This window comes from Phyllostomus discolor, chromosome 2 (genome assembly GCF_004126475.2).
Source record: "Phyllostomus discolor isolate MPI-MPIP mPhyDis1 chromosome 2, mPhyDis1.pri.v3, whole genome shotgun sequence".
NCBI classification, from domain to species: Eukaryota; Metazoa; Chordata; class Mammalia; order Chiroptera; family Phyllostomidae; genus Phyllostomus; species Phyllostomus discolor.
This window is the reverse complement of record NC_040904.2, coordinates 36,389,909-36,408,239: the sequence shown is the minus strand read 5'-3', so window position 1 is coordinate 36,408,239 and position 18,331 is coordinate 36,389,909. Positions and strand designations below refer to the sequence as shown.

Here is an 18,331-nt window from a genome sequence, read left to right as displayed (position 1 = left end):
CTTGAAGTTATGGAGCAATATCTACATTTTACTGACAGTTAATAATTAGGGCTGGGAATTATACGCAAAAAAATTTCTTGAAATAGGAGATTTTATCTCTTAGTATCAGCTTAATGTCTTGCTCAGCACTTTAAAATTCCCTTAGAAGAATAACTTTCTATTCATTACTTTATGATCGTTCAATCACCCTTATATTATGAACCTAGATTTTCTCATTCCATGAAACAGCACACATTTATTTCCAATAGACCTTTTCCTCAATGAGCAGAACTGGAACCTGTGTTTCTAACAGAAAACAATTGGCACATTTTATTTCTCCAACATTTTTGTATGAGATATTTAAAAGTACAAAGCTGATATTTTCCACAAGTCCCTGGGCTTCTAAATTTATAATGTTAAATTTTCATCAGTTTCATCTTAGTCGACAGTTGCCTATAAACACATGATGTGTTTTCTGAAGTTACCTACATGTCTTCAAAAATTTGGTCTAGAAAAATGACTCTGAGGCAGTCAAGTTTCTTTTGTTTGTTTTTTTCTTAAAAAAAGACAAAACAGCAATAAACATTTTAGCTCTTTAATGAGCAAAGATCATGTCTCTTATCATTGGACTAATAGTCATTATCCAGATTATCTTTATTTCACGCAATGACCAGTGACATGGCCAAGATGTACAAAGTTGGTTCCATCAAGTAGTATACAATTTTTTTTGTATAATAAGCTTTCATTCTTGAAAAAGAGTAACTGAAAAGAAAGGTTTCTGTTACTGCAGTTAGTTTGTCAGAGAAAGTTCTTTGCATTATCTTACAAACTATCAAAATTGCTAGTCATCTGAAAAAATGTAAAAAAAAATCACATAACTTTAGTCTAATAGAAATATAGTACAGGTAAGAGAGAAAGTATTTATTAGGATGTGCTCTTTAAGTCCATCTCAATTTTTTTAATACAAATGTACATCTGATTACATATACAAACATTTGGAAAGGTCTGTGATATACTGTTACTGGTAAACAACAGGGGATGAAGAGTTTCCTGTGGTCTTAGAATATTCATTTAAAATCACACATTTGTGTAAGACTAAAATCCTCCTGGTGTTGACTCTCTTTCTAGGTTCTGCATCTACGTTGTACTCTACTGAGATTGCATGAGCAAACTGCAGTGAACGAACCTCAGTGAGAAAGATACGTGATGTGAGGAGGGACATAACTTTATATTGAATTATTAGTAGTAAACATTTTGTCATGCAACATGAGTAAATCAATTAACTGAGAACTGTAATCAGAGTGGTAATTTGGGGCATCCTCATATTATAAAAGACTGTTGCAAGTAACTCTTTGGACACACTTCATCTTACCAAAAGGAACAAAATACAGAGTAACAAAAACCACAGCAAATTATAGATCCTGTAACACATATCCAATTAGGGTTATATTTTTATAAATTATTTAGATGGGAATGAAAAGAACATTAAAAACACAGGAAATTGTTTGTTCTGGGATTCATATCAGCGACTATTCACCACTATGCCTATAGTTTCTTCAAATACCTTTATAACTAATTCCTTCTATTATTGAAACTACTGTGAATTATTTAATTGTAATTACTTTTGCCCCTTAAAATCTTCTTTAGGTTCTGCCAATTGATGGAAGAAGCTTCTATTAAAATTCCAATGGGATGAGAAGAATTTTAATTACAGCTTAATCAGCAGCACAGCCACCAAGCATATAAATTATCATGCACATCGTGCTAAAAATATCCAGTTTCCTTTATCCCCACAACTTTATACTGACAGCACTTAAGTGATAATGTGGTACCTGCCAGTCTTTAAACTTCTTTGTTTTACTGGCAAATTTCAGCATGAGCCTCCGCTAAGGCCCAGCATTAACAGCATTGGTGCTTTGTGTACTTATCCAAACATGTAAATGTGGTCTACACACAATAAACTGCTCCAAATAAAAACTGGTGAAAATTATCTGACATTCCATTGGTGTGTCCCTTGTGCATATTCATGGTTGTTTTTTTATTTTTATTTTTTATATTTCAGACATAGTTCTTTCCTGTTTGGTGTTCCACATGCCTAATTCCATCATGAACATAAATCTTCAAAAAATTAATTCTTGAATGTGAATGAAAAAGTATCATTCAGAACAATTGCTTCAAGCAATTGAAATTCATTTTAAAGTTGATTTGTGTATATATATATACAATTCATTTTTTTCAAAACCCCCAAAGTTCTTGATATGTATATTCACATAATATTCCTCCTTATTTAAATAGTAAGAGTCTTGTAGGTTGAAAGCCACGGAATCTTCAGTAATCTTATACTGCAATCCATCAAAAAAATAGAGTTTGTTTCTCTTATCTGGCTATACCCTGGTTGTTGAATGTGAATGGGGGTGGGAATGGGGATGGGGCAGCGTATTGTTCTGTCCTCCAGTAAATGTGTTGAATGTGTGTAAGGGCTGAATCCCCGGTATAGTGTTGGGAATCATCGTGATGGTGTTGGGCGTCATTAAGGGAACATCATCTGGTGACCTCCTCATAGCTAGTGTGTAATCTGGGGGGCAGGCGGTCCGCAGAACCACCTCATGTGGATGGATGGACTCACATTCATGATCCAAATCAGTGTGCTTCATTTGGAGGGACATGATCTCCTCTTCTTGTGCATGGGTCAGATCGTTGGTAGTAGTACGCTGAGGGCTGCATCTCCTATGAACATCATGTTTCCTCTTATCCTTTTTGTAGTAAAGAGCTGCAAATGCCAAGATATTCAGAAATAGCAGTGATGCACCAACTGCTATGGTGACGCTCAGCTCGGTGGAGTAGTCCCTTTGATCCACTGAAAATGGACTTGGTTGTTGTTTGGGATCATCCTGCTTGGCAGTGGGAAAGGCTGATGTGACAGGTACAGAATTTTTTCTCGTAGGTCTGAAAGTGATGTCGGTTGATGGCACTTTAGTTGTTGTAGAGGTATACTGAGAAATGTCATTGAGATTATGCAGATGAGGTACAAGCTCCAACCAGAGGTTCACCTTATTGGCTCTATAATGTTCTTTAACTCTTGGTTTTAATCCAATATGGAGATACAGTTGATCTTTCTGGGAATATCTGGTCCATGCTACTTCTTCAAAACGATTAGGTTTGGTATGAATGAATTTTGTGTCTTGAGGGACTGGTTGATTTGGGTCACTAGAAAGAAAAAAAGCAATTATGAGAACAAAATTACTTTATTATTTTTCTTAATAGAAATAGTGCCAGGTTAACATATAAATCAAGAGGTAATACAGAAAGGCTTTAGACTGTGTTTTAATAACAACTTGGGTTAATTTAGAAATATAACTCCCATTGCAGGCAGATTGTTAAATGGATAATGATGTAAACCTGAGTAAGCCTCACATTCTACCTGAAGATTTAAATATTCATATGCCTGCGCTTTGTCTCATAGGCAAACTAGAAGAGACAATGTGAGATAGTGGAAAAGACAAGTAGTGGAACTGGCAGATGAGGATTCGAGGCCTAGAACTGCTACATACTAGACATACGAATACCTATATGAGACTCTGATAGCCTCATGTCCCTTCTTTGTAAAATAGAATTAACAATATCTGGCCTGCCCCACAATAACAAGTTAATTGGGATTATCAAAGGGCATATAGTACTGTAAATTAGAAAGCACCCTAAAATAATATCTGTCACTTTTGAACAATAATATTAATGTTTTATGCAATTGAAACACCAAAATAAATTTAATTGTCAACTAATGCAATAGAAGTATAAGCCTTCTTAAAAAACTAAAAAGTAAGAACTAATAAAGCAATAACTTTTGAAACACCACATTATAGAATTTTGAAACAAATAAAGTCAACATATTGCCTGTATTAATCTGTTAAATCATTTGGATGCAAAATGTATATTACTTTTAAATGCTTAAAGAGATATTTTTATTAAATTACAGAAAACTTTATTCCTTAGGTACATACCCGGTTTTAGCAAAATTTGTCCAGTATGTCATTACAACTGCACTCAGCATCACATCATTTTTGGAGAAATTGCAAGGAAATAACTCTGTAGGTCCAATCATGGGGATTCCTAGCACATAGGGAACCTCATCTCCATGAGCTGCATCAGCCCAAGCTGGTACCTGATCTGTTTGGCAATGATGGTAAAAGGCATAGAAATATGTAGGTGAACCAAAGTTTGAGTGAAGATCTGCTGTAGCTACAGCTGGTGCCACCCACTGATGGTCCGTAAACAAGGCCAATAATGTCTTTCTTCTGGTTTCAGGGTTATGACGGTCAGCCCAGTCAGTATACATGAATTTAATGGTTTCTCTCAAAACATCTTTGCCTTCTGGATATCCATATAAATGATCAACAAAATTGGAAACAGCAAAGTCAAAATCACTAGCTGATATACCATCATCACTATCTACTATATTCTCAACAAATTTTAATCCCTCTCCTTGGTTAACCCCTAACATTATGTCATAGTTGAGGAACTCTCCTTGCTCCATCAATATCTGAGGGTCATCGGGTATTACATCACCATCAATCACAGGTCCAAAGGCTATGTGGTATCGTGCTGGTTGAATATCTTGGTCAACAAGTTCTTTGTAAGGCTTCTTCTGTAGGCATTCCACTAATTCTACTGTGTCTGAAACATTGCAACCAACTTTTGTGGCCAACATTCTCGCATATTTTGCAGGTTGGAAACTAACAGCCCAGCTGGAAAGGGCTGTTCCACTTTGAGCTATTGCTCGTTGAAAAAGTCCTATGGGAAAAAAAAACAATAAGGAATTTCATACACCCTTTGAATAACATTGTGGCAAAACAATAACATTAGATATTTTAGCCATGTATATAAAAACCCAGATACAACTCAAGAACAGGGAGATAAAGACATTTTTGCTTAAGAGAAAGTACATAGAGGCATCCCCAGGGTATAATGAATCAGAAAAGTGGACTCAGTTTTCTCTTTGAGTTACAACCACTTCAGAGATCAAGAGGTATAAACTGATTCTGTTTCAAAGAGGCAGTAAAGGAAGGAGAGGAGGAGAATATGTAAATACAAGTGGTTAAAAAGCCCCAAATATGTCTGTGCTCAGCATGTAAACACTTATGTTGTTATCAAAGCCAACCAAAAGGGGCCAACTCTCTCCCCTTTATCTCTTCATCAGACTCTAGGATGTCTTTGAGAATATTTCCTCTAATTTGGCTGCATTTTTCTTCCTTTAGAATGACTCTGCAAGTTTATTTTAATCAGATTTTATTTGAAAAAGCATTGTTAAGAGCTCACACAACAACTAAGGCTGGAGATTTGCTAATACCCTGGGGATAGCCCTGAGGCACACAAAACAGAATATCACTTCACACATACTCCTAGCTCTTCAAGTCTGACACAGTATGCTGAATATTCATCTTTCAGAAGAAGACATAGCATTTGGAGTGTTTTCACTGGGTTAAACAAAAAACCATCAGCAGAAGGATTTTGTGGGGTGTGGTTTAACTTTTTCCAGTGTTGAATAGGCACTGTTACATTTTATCTTAAAAGATAAAAAGTACAGGGTCCACTGCTTTTCACTTAATTGCATTTTAAAATTATAAAATGGCCCCATCTGCAGGTTGATTAGAGCTGTATGCCATTCAAATTTACAAATGTACTTTATCTACTCACTAAGGTATTTTCAAATAAAATCTTTGTGTTAAAATATAATTTATCTATTTTCTTTAAAAATTATATTTGTTATCATTTTCCAAATGCAGTTTGGAGTTTGGTTATTTAAACACATGCTCAATTATCCATATGTGTTAATGAGATAAAAACAGTTTTTACAAAGGTGCTAAAACAGTGTTTGAATTAGAAGCAAAATTTTAGATTTTTCTCCAAACACACATATATATTAAAAATGCAGGCTGTAATATGTTCCTAGAGAATTCTAAAAGTATTCAAAATGTCAAACAATACTTATTTAAATGTACTTTTGTTTCTGACATCTTTATGAACATATTTTTAGCTGGCTAGAGCAAAGTATGCTAGAGTAAATGATATAAATACAGATAACTTCAAAAATTATGTAGGCTATGTGTCTCTCAATATTTTCTCAGATAAATATTTTACTAATTAAAAAGTTTACAACTAAAATAGACCTGGTGATTTCTATAATACCCCTTCCTTTTCCAGGGACTTAAAGACATTAACTATATACACTGAAAAACAGTTGAAGGAAAATAAATATTATTAAACATAGTCTGAAATATGCCATCTAGATGGTACTGAGAAAAACCATATCTTTTATAATTAGTGACAATGCCTGTTGTGTGTTCGCAAGCTGTGGCTGACTCCTGGTTGATACAGGCCTGAGCATTGCTGCAGCCCTGGAGGGTTTACAAGCTTAAAAGTTTATGTCTGCACGGGAGACAGAATTACCTGCCTCTTTCAAGACATCTCCCAAGCATCTCCTGGTCAAAATCAGAAAGCTTTGTGGAGATAAATTTAGGATTAGACCAAACATAAGTCCATTCATATGGCCAGGCCTGGACGGATTTCCTTGAAGAGGGTGATCGAATGCTGCTATATTTTCAATTGTTTGCGTAACCACTTGCCATGCAAATAACAATGCTAGCCAATGAGCCTATTGATTCATCTCTTTATATTAAATACTAGTTTTATACTGGGTAAAATTGGCTTTGGTGCCAGTTTTATTTTTATTTTTATTGTTTTTTTTTGCTTTGTATATACAAATAGTGCTAGAAAACCTAGAAGGAAAACATTTGCAAGCAAATGGCCCTAAGAAGTCTGAAGAGATTGCCTAAAGTTAACCTTGATAAACATTAGCTTACTTACTGTAGTCCTTAGCCTAGAAAAATATAATCTGTTCTATTAAAAAAAACAACAACTAAGTTTGTTATTTCAAAATAAAGTTTCCGCTACAGACCAAAATCTTTATACAGTTCGAAATGTTCTCATATGTGAATTTTGCCATCTTGAGTCAGGACTCTAATACATATGGGATGTTACAGAAACTATATCTATAAATTACCATATTTTGCCATGTATAATGTGTTCTCGTGCATAATGCACATCCACCATGTTTTTAGCCCAGACTTCCAGGGAAAAAAAATTTGTTTTAATTGTTAATTCAATTATTTATGTATTTATTTATTTATATTTAGAAACCAAACCAATTATTGTATTCCTGGGCATTATATCGTATATGGATATTGTTATTGATTTCTAGAGTTACACTTTCAATGCATAAGCATAAGTAAAAGAATTAAAAACATTTATACAGATATAAGATTAGTACTGCCCATGTACAATGTGAGTTCTTATTTTTCCCTCAAAAATTTGGGCAAAAAAGTGTGCATTACACATGGCAAAATACAATAGGTTATAATGATATATGATTTTCCAAGTATATATACTTACTTAATTACTGGCTGATCTTTTGAAATTCCTCATTAATGTATCTTTGATACCAAAAACAAGTATTCTATATTTTGTACTTATAAAAATCAGTCTTATAAATTAAGATATTTCCTGAATAGTTGACAGTATATACTTTCTTAATACATAAAAAATGACCAAAAGTATGGCCTATGTTGATGTCTATTTTCTATTTTTCTATCACTTATGTATGTATGATGGAGAGAAAGTATTTGCTTTTGCAAACTTCTCCAATTAAACATGTCTGTTCTTGTGGATATAAGTTAATAATGTAAGTTGAATGAGTGACTAAACTCATGGTAAGATGGGAGTCAATAAAACTGCAACATTATGAGCTTTGGACAGGCACTTCAAAAAAGTGCCAAGGCCAAAACATGGAGACAAGGAAAATGTTTCAGGGGTTTAAGCCTTATCAGTGCTCCACGCTGCTTTGCCAAGCTTGAGGTTGAGGGGTGGGTGGGAACACTTTTGGAGTTGAAAAAGCACAAATTTGAACCTATTTTTTAAATCAAAAGCTCTTCTAGTGACCTTGATGCTTTGACAATTTTGGATCATGCATGCAAAATAATCAAACATCCACTTTTTACTCAAACAACAAGTGAAAAATCTTATTTCTAGACAAACTAGCTTCTAGCTGCTTCCTTCTTACTAGCAAAGGGTTTTAAATGTCTATTTTGTTAAAAGTAGATTGCACCTTATCTTTGAATTAAAAAACAAAACAACCTTGTCTTTGATTTTGACTACTGAATACACAGAGATGACAGAACTATGAACATCTTTGATTTTCCCCAAAATCACCCATTGGAGGAAAGAAAAGTAACTGTGATGCTAACTATTATGAAGTGTGCTTGAAAGGACATCCTTACCAAGCTCCACAGGAGACAAAGAGTTTGACAAAAATCTGAACATGCATATAAAAGCTAAGAAATCAAAATTTTAAACAGTTATTGAGTTCAACCTGACACTCAGTTTGAACATAGATATATATACAGAGCATCACATACTACTGATGGTGGTGGCATGCAGACACCAAAATTGTCAAAATTTGCAACCTGCATAATACCTTTGGTTGAATTGCTCCAACGGTTACCTTCAGAATAATGGGATAAAGTCAGAAGATTGACACATGAACCCCCAGCGCCAGATCCAAAAACAGTGATTCTTAAGGGGTCACCACCAAAGAATCCAATGTTCTCACTAGTCCATCTTAAAGCCTGTATGAGATCAAGGAGTCCATAGTTTCCTTTTGCAGCCTGATCCCCTGTGCTCAAGAAACCTGAAAAATAGAAATAAAAAGACATCTTAGAAAACCCTTTTGATTTGACATGAACCAAATGGGCATTACATTTAAATACAACTGAAACCTGTGTTCCTCATGGTGAGTGCAAGTTCTTTAGTAAAAATTATTTCCCACCAGAATAAAAGAATTTACTTTAGGAAAAATAGAAGAGACTAAGATCTGAAAAAATGATATTTATCTTTCCCAAGTTATCCAGATAATAGGCAACAGGGTACAGATAAAATGAAGGAAAACATTCTGAAAGACCTCAAGAGAGACATTCCAGAGGCCCAGTTGCTTGTTGGGGATATTTGGGAGAGTATCATGGGGCATTTGTGAATGTGCTTTTGTGTAAAACACTGTGTCAGTCCTCAGGTTGCTCATGGTCTAGCGTGGTTGGAATTTAAAGTATGTGTAGCCGAGTGGCAGCATGTGAGGGCGAAGAACATGTGTATTTTTCTAAAATTTGTGAATAAAATTATATGCAACTCTCTGCGTGATATGTATGTACACACTTTTATCGATGATGTTCCATGGTTAAGAAAGATCACTCTGTTAGAGGTAATTTAAACCATTTTTTATGGAATATTTTAAATGCTAATGTGAGGCTTGCTAAATTAGAAAACAAGGTAGAATAATTGAAGATTTTTGAAAAGTTCTGATTCATATTTTTAGAATGCTTGAAGCTCTACTTTATAGTGAATCTGGTAATGAGGAGTGAGAAATGTTGCACGGCAGAAAGAATGGGGTGGAAGGGTCTTATACAGGTCTGAAATGGCAGCATGGCAAAGGCAATTGATAAAAAGGAGATAGAAAAAATATTGCGGCAGTAAGAGCTGAATGAATTTCTAACGTAGTTGTTGATCCTTGAATAACATCATTTCATGCGATGTCATTACAATACCAAGACGCCTTGGGAACTGAACTCTTTTTTATATCAATTAGCCCGTGGTAAAATTGTTATATGTTAATTTCCTTAAAGTCACAGAACCTGTGGATGACAGTAAGTGATGGCTTACAATATATTGAAGTTATAGAGAGAAGAGTCAAATACATTAATTTTATAATACTTTAAACAGAGTCATTTATTTTGCTGACAACAGCTTTATACTGTTTGTTATAAGTTATAAAACAAACATCTTTCTGATATGTTTCTGCATTTGATATGAATTTGGTAAAAATGTAGAAATCATTTTTATAAAATATTCCATTTTATAGACTATATATTATATAAAAATGTTTAGAGATATATTACACACAAATTGATTAATTATATTCAGGAACATAGTTTCCAAATACAACAAGTTTATAAAAATAATTTTTTTAAAGATTTTATTTATTTATTTTTAGAGAGGGAAGGGAGGGAGATAGAGAGACAGAGACAAAGACAGAGAGAGAGAGACAGAGAGACATCAATGTGCAGTTGCTGGGGGTTCTGGCCTGCAACGCAGGAATGTACCCTGGCTGGGAATTGAACCTGGGACACTTTGGTTCGCAGCCCGTGCTCAATCCACTGAGCTATGCCAGCCAGGGCTTATAAAAATAATTTTTAAAAATTAGATTTATTTTCTTTTTGCAGACCCATAATAGAAGCTCAACATAATGGTTCAGTATTGTGGTAAAAATTATTTTATCCAATTTGTAAAAATATAATTCACAATTACATTTGTGAAAATGAGACTGTGATATGGTACCTATCAACTGAGTAAAATCAATCTATACCAAAATGAATTTATGGACAAGAAATTCTTTAGAATCATTATAGAAGAAATAAATTTGAGAAAATATATAAACCAAGATGATTAGCCCTTCTTTTTCTATGAGAATAAAAATCCTAAGAAAAATTCTCTACTCCAATGTGTGTGTATGTGCATGTGTGTTTGTATTTGTGTGCATAACCCTGAAAGTATTAAATCATCCTTGAGATGGAACCTTTTAAAAAATAGGTTCCAATAAACACACATTTCTGGTCATACTCACTTCCTTTTATTGAATCTGCATAACAATTTAAGAAGATTTTCATTTAAAAAATTAAAAAAGCATTTTGAAATACTCGATAGCCATATAAATAAGAGCATATTAAAATACAAAACAAAAACATGGTAAGGATTTTTTAAAACTTTATTTACTCAGGTAAATTTGGTGTAAAAGTTAACCATTAATTTAAGCCTCTGAAGGAACTTACGGCATGACTGACGGCACAAACCCTGAAAACAGCATCATGGAAGGATGACTGTATATTAAATGGAAAGGCTCTTGAAGGATACAGGAGATATGAATGAGTGTGTGTGTTTGTGTGTGTGTTAGAGAGAGAGGGAATGAATTGAATGAGCATATACTGTAGGTAGTTTATCACCTATAGTTCTATGTTACAAATATATTCAGACAGGAATTTGGTTTTTGAATGTAGCTTCTGCCATTCAACGCAATTCAGGATTTGCACTTAACTCCCCTTGAAATAATATTGAATAACTCTAGTTTCATTCCAATAAATATTGACATTCATATAAAATGGATTCACTAGTAAATTAATCATTATTCAATGTGGAGCATGTAGAGAACCATATTGATAAGATTATTTATGTCTACATTAACTGAATAGCATCTATAGCCTTTGTAGTTCCAGTTTTAGTAGCACCATTTCAACTACTTTGGTATTGGTCAAGCAGTTTTGTGTTTACATACAAATTCTATAAAAACATGCTAATTCTCTAAAGAGCAACTTCTACCTTATACATATATTTTAAAGAAATCTTGTAGTATCTTCAAGAAAAAAAATGTACACAAAATTAGCTGAATTCCAAAATTACACTGTTAAGACACTGCATGGAAAACAAAGTGATTCACCAGGTACAAGCCAGTGTTGTAAGCACGGAATGCCCAAACTACTCTATCAAACTCTAATTTTACCCTTCAGTTCTGAATTGAATTGCCCTCATTCTTGATTTCTGTATCATGTAAATGCTCTATTTGCCTATTTGTTATCTATCTATCTATCTATCTATCTATCTATCATCTATCTACCTATCTAATCATCTATCATCCATCATCTCTTTCCAGTTTGGAATGAATGCAGAGAGTCACCATGAATTATTGTTAGGAAAAAATGATAGATATTGGTTACATTTACTAAGGCTAGCCAACCAATCAAATCATATCCTGTTAGACTTGATAAATAGATACTACAGGCTTGCATTAATTCTTTGATTTCTGATGCTATATATAAACAAAACTGTGTAGCTCATCTAAGGACACAAAATGAAAAAATATGAAATAAATCACTACTCAAAAGATACACAGTTTACTAATTACCCAAGTGATGTACATTGGCATTATTCTTTATACCTGGCCATCCAGAGAAGTGCTTTATTCATTTAAAGTTCTGTTTTTAAATTGTTACATATGGTGTCCTTGACAGCAGAATCATTTCAGATCACTCTAGTTGAACTTCACATTGAACTGCTCAACTACAATCCAGCCATGGCAAAACTCAATTTTGCAAAGATCTGAAAGTGTTCCTTACTTTTATCATTACTTTGGAAAAGATTGTTCCTTAATGTCACTGAAATTAGTCTTAACAAATTGTCATTTACTTGATCTGGCTTTTTCTGGCCTTTAGTTGTGAGCTCCTAGTGTGTAACTAATTGATATCCTAACACACTGCCACATTATTTTTGTAAGATAAAACAATAATGATTATAAAAACAAGCAATAAGATCTTCTCTTTGTGTGTGTGGGGGGGGGAGAAGTAGCAGAATATTTTTGGAAAAATTCAACTTGACTCAAATATAAAACCTTGAAAAAATTATCACATTTGAACTTAACAGAAATTTTTAAACATTTTAATTATTATTATGTCAAGAATTGTTTCACCAGCTCAAGTATCTACTGTAATTGTCATTCAACTATGTTTTCAAACAGAATTTATTTAATACTATGCTTTCCCTTTAAAAATTCATTCTATTAAAAGCATCTTCAATCATTGCTCTGCATGGAAATACTAGTTCTACTGTTATGATTAAATTCACTGAACGTTCAGATTAGACGTCAATTTGATGTTTACTAGAACTAGCAACTAGGATTATTTCCAGGTGTTAGAGAGAAAACTTAGAATGCAAAAACCAAATAAATCAGGTAAGGGGAAAATAAATAAAGACATATACATATTGTGACCAAAGTGTTGGCTTGGGCTGCTGATGTCCATTGAACTCAGACAGCTTGCTGAAGGAGTATGGAGCAGCTGAGTTATAGTGTCTGAGAGCAGCCCTGCAGCTTATTGGCTGACCCAATCTGTGTTCAGGTCTCTTACACGCAAACCTATGGGCAATGTTATTAGAACGTAAAAACAAGGAATGCAGAGTGTTTCTCAGTAGACAAAAACACCTCAACATATTCAGGGAGGAAACTGAGAGTAGGAAAATACAGACTGTTTACTTGTAAGGTGACATCTAGAATGTCAGAAATTTAAGATTAGTGAATCTATATTATAGCTGTGCTTTCTTTTTTGGGACAGATGGGCAAATATGAAAAACTATGTTTATGATATTTAATTTATGGGATTTCTTAATAGAAAGATATATATATATTCCATAGTATGTAGTTCTTGCTATTCAGAGAAAGGCAAATGTAGGTTTATAGCTGTTTCTATGGAAAATAATATAATAATAAATAAGAACACAAGCATAAGTACACAAGCACCTGTGTTTTGTGTACTCACAACTGTAAACCTACTTTTACCTCATCCTTTAAAGAAGTAGGAAAGAAATCTTCTTTGTTTTCATCAATGCCATTTTCAGAATACAGATGATTGTAGTCAAATTGATAAATAGCTCAAAATAGAGACCACACGAAGCATTAAAGAGCCATCTTTGCAGATATGACACTTTAAATTATGGTGAGGCATCCTTCTGGGAACTTGGGAATATAGATCAGACAATAACTCATTAAGGATTTTGCATCTTAAACATAAAAAAATTAAAGCTGTGGAATTAATACCTCAAAATTTCCCAACTGAAAATTCAATGGGAAATCCCATGGACTACTTTCTTCTGTCTTCTTAGTTGCTTAGTACAACCAGTTCTTCCTTGCATTCTGTCTGTCTCCTGCTTTCCACTCATGTCACTGACTTACTTTAGGCCCTCGTCTTGTCCTGTTAGACTTTTGAAATCTTTCTACTAGTCATTCAACATCCAACCTTACAGCAAACAGCTACTACCTTCTATTCTGTCACCTGACTTGCTTTGAAAAATATTCTGTTTTAATGTCTATTGCTATATCAAAATAAAATTATCATGTAAGATATAATTGAATAGCTTTCCTTCTTTCTATTTAAGTCAAGATTTACAAAATGTAATGGTTTAGAATTCCCCAAATTGGAAAATTTGGGGTCTACATAGGGAAAAAGCACACATAATACTGTTTAATTACCCATCACCTCTAGCTAGTTTCTTTGCTGTTGTGTTCTCTTGAGAACTACATTCCTTGTATGTATCCTCTGGCAAAAAAAAAAAAAAAAATTGCTCTGAAATGAGGCTGATATCTTAATACCATATAACTTGGTGCCATTTTCAAAATTTTATATTTTGGTTTGTTTATTTATTTATTTATTTTATTTGGATATAATTGCTTTTTAATGGTTCATCTGGAAGATCAAACTGAGTTAATGGACAAGGCTTTTAGTTCCTGAGAGCTGGATGTGGAGGCATACAATGGGAAACAAGAAGGTGACTGCCACCAAATGCCTAGGAAGAAAACACCTGTAGATACTTCTCTATTTCATTCGGTCCCCCAAGATCACAATTTTTACCGTCTCTGAGCTAAACAGCTGAAGAAGCCGATTCTTCTATGTTATATTCAGTTTTAATATTTGTGACACCTTTTTCCAAATGGAACTAAATTTTTTATTTTAACCATTTCTTTCTGACTATAGATAGTCATGGAGAGAAAACGGCGTTTATTTGCTTAGCTCTAAATTACATACACTAATCCCCCTTCAAGAACGGTCCAAGACACTGGGGAGAAAGGAATTCCCAGACCCAGCTTTCATGTCATCCCCTTTATTCTCCAGCCCAAACTAAGTTTGTTGATATTCACACTTCTTGGTCTGCATGTCAGAAAAAAAAAAGAAGCTTATCTATCATTCCCTGAAGTAGACTATGGTTTATTTCTTGTGTATATCAATCTGGGCAACAAACCTATTATCAAAAAGTGATGAAATTTCTGTGCTTTCTGAATAACTGCTCTCACAAAGAAGTAAAAAAGGAGAAATCTCAATTAAGTAAATGTTAATCCTATAAAATATATTCTAATTGATATAGGTCCCCTATGTCTCCTGAATCACCTGAAAAAGTTGCCTTAGAAAAGAGCTAAATATTACAATGTTTTATTTATTTATATTTAAAATTTTTCTTCTTGTTCAAGTACAGTTATCTCCATTCCCTTCCCACCATTCCCCACCACCCAGCCATCCCTACCTCCCCCCCTCAATCCTACCCCATTTTGGCTCTGTCCATGTGTCCTTTATATTTGTATATTTTTCTTACTATGATTCAAAGATCATAAAAAATATTTTCTGAATTAAAAAAGGATAAATCTCCCTCTAAAAAGGCGATTCAAAGAAATCCCATTGTTCTTTTCTAATTGTTTTGATTATGCAGGAATGTGTGTGATGATTTCAGTGCATAATTTACTTCAACACATGACAGTGAAGGAGTCACAATGACTACCACACAGGAAAAGCCTTCAGAACTACATTATATAACTTCAGGAACAATAATAACTGCAACAATTATGTAAATTCTAACCATCTAATGCATATTTTGGTCTCATGTGATCCCACTATAATGTGAATGTCTGTGTGTGTACTTTGTAATGTATAAATTGTATTTATAACTCATTCATGTCCTTTATTTCCCTGGACTGTGTGCCTGCCCCACAGTGGCCATTCTATATGTGTTTGCTGAATGAAGGCAGGATCAATGCCTTACAGCTCTGTTACCACATAGGGACCAACCACTAAATTTTCCAAATGAAAGAGGTCCAGGTATAGCTTTTCTTTCATAGCAGCAATGGAGTAGGAATTTAGAAGATAACCCTCTCTGCAGCCAATGCATAGGAAATGCTCTTTGACATAGAGTGCATGGCAGCAGTTTTAAAGAAAATATAATAGGACAATACTGGGTAGGGCCTACACGAAAGAAGAGGTCATATGGATCAGTAGGCAGCCCAGATTATTGGACAAAGGACATAAAGTTTGAGAGGCACTTGAGATTTTCTCAATAGTATTGTGAAAAGAACACCAGACTTCATAGGACAACTTGGGTGTATAAGCAAGTTACTGAGTACAACAGGTAGATAGTCTCTCTGAGTCTCAGATTCTTAATAGATAATTTTTATAGTAGTGCATACCTTACAGAGTTATCATTATTTGGCACACGGGAGTGTTTAATATATTTTGGGAATAAATGCTTTGGCTTTAATCAACTAAATTTCACATTTTTCAAGCATACCAGCTTATTCAAAGTAAATCATTCTTCCATCTTTATTAAAAAGAATTATAAATTTCAGAAGAATTTAAAGAAAAATGTTTTTGAAAAATTACAAAATTATTAAACATGTACATGTAGACAACAAGTTTAAATTTACACAGAGGTTTTAAAATTGCTCCAAAAACTATAGTTGGAAAGACAACTGAACATACTTATATTGCAATCTAGGTTTTAGTCAAGTAGTAAGGGTATTCGTTATATCACTTAAGCAATCCTATTAAAGGTAAAGAACATGTTTGTATTCACTGTAGATAGTTCCTGATAATTCAACTCAAACATTTAAATGGGTTGTATTATAAAGAAAATAGTTTTGTGAGCCAGAACTATGTGATGATGATTAAGTGGAAGACATTTTGTCTCAATTTGCTGATCACTTTAAGAATACTTAGAAAAATTGCTAAAACATATTAGTAGTACATGGTTTTAGACTATAGAACAGCAGGAAAAAGAAAATATAAGTGATATGTATGTAATTTGAGCATTATGAAATAGTCAGTGGTAGTCAACTTCATAGAGCTGGGGCCTTAGTGGAAGGAGATATACTGTGTGCTTCGATCCCATACCGGCTAACCCTTGACAAAGACGCAATAAAAAAGAAAGAGTAGGAGATATGGTCTGGGTAATGAAAGAAGCTCACAAGACATCACAAATTTCATATGAATATTGATGAAATCCCAGATTATTTTATTTATTTGTTTCTATAATTATAGGGTTTTTTAAAGATAAATGTCAATCTAAGGTATAACTGGTAAAATATGGTATTCATTAAATGCTACTTTTAATATTTTCTCTACTACAAATTACTTGACTGATTTAGAGATTTTAAATATTTTTTTTAGTTTTCATTTAAAATGTTTTCAATTACAGTTTACATTTAGTATTATTTTGTGTTAGTTTCAGGTACACAGCATAGTGGTTAGACAGTCATATACTTTACAAAGTGTTCTCCTTGATATATCCAGTACCCAGCTGGTATCATACATAGTTACTGCAATATTACTGACTAGATTTCCCATGCATACCCATGACTATTTTGTAACTACCAATCAGTACCTTTCAATCCCTTCATTGTTTTCCACACTGTCCCCCAAAGCTCCTCCTTTCTGGCAACTATCAGTCTGTTCTCAGTGTCTATGAGTCTGTTTCTCTGTTCTTTGTTCATTTATGTTGTCCTTTAGATTCCATATACAAGTGCAATCATATGGTATTTGTCTTTTCTGACTGACTCATCTCAGTTAGCATAATATCCTCTGGGTCCATCCATGTTGTTATAAATGCTAATATTTTGGTCTTTTTTATGCCTGAGTAATATTCCATTGTTTATTTACCTCCATTTTTTTTACCCACTCATCTATTGATGGGCACTTGGGTTGCTTCCATAGCTTGGCTATTGTAAATAATGCTGCAATGAACACAGGGTTGCATATATTCTTTTGAATTAATGTTTTGGGTTTTTACAAATATATACCTAGAAGTAGAATTCTTGAGTCATAAGGCAGTTCTGTTTTTAATTTTTGGAGGAAACTCCATACTGTTTTCCATAGTGGCTGCACCAATCTGCATTTCCACCAACAGTGCATGAAGGTTCTTTTTCCTTCACATCTTCAAGGACACTTGTTGTTTGCTGATTTATTGATGGTAGCCATTCTCACAGGGATGAGGCATTATCTCATTGTGGCTTTTATTTGCATTTACTTCATGATTAGTGATGTTGATAATTTTATGATAAGTCTATTGGTCATCTGTATGTTCTCTTTGGAGAAATGTCTATTCAGGTCCTTTGGCCATTTTTAATTGGATTGTTGAGTTTTTTTCCTGGTGTTGAGTTTTGTAACCTCTTTTTAAATTTAAGATATTAACTACTTTTCAGATGTGTTGGTGAATATGTTCGCACATTCAGTGTTTTATCTTTTCATTTTGTTGATGATTTCCTTTCCTGTGCAAAACCTTTCAGTTTGATGCAGCACCATTTGTTTATTTTTTCTTTTGTTTCCTTTGCCCAAGGAGATACAACAGAAAAAAATTGTTATGAGAAATGTCCATGATTTTACTGCCTATGTTT

The 18,331-nt window shown here is 33.7% G+C and overlaps 1 protein-coding gene across 5 annotated transcripts in view; it reads right to left on the bottom strand.

Moving 5' to 3' along the window:
* Positions 1–512: 512 nt before the first annotated feature.
* NLGN1 (neuroligin 1) overlaps positions 513–18,331 on the bottom strand; it is a 769,628-nt gene continuing 751,809 nt past the window's right edge. For 3 of the 5 annotated variants that reach the window (XM_036017708.1, XM_036017707.1, XM_028504806.2), the window contains 3 exons: positions 8,507–8,719; positions 3,978–4,767; positions 513–3,186 (listed from right to left, as the gene is read on the bottom strand). In XM_036017708.1, the coding sequence (XP_035873601.1) occupies positions 2,364–3,186; positions 3,978–4,767; positions 8,507–8,719 (1,826 nt within the window). In that variant the 3' untranslated portion in view covers positions 513–2,363. The remainder of the gene's footprint in view (positions 3,187–3,977; positions 4,768–8,506; positions 8,720–18,331) is intronic. The other 2 variants (XM_028504805.2, XM_028504808.2) reach the window with 1 other exon arrangement.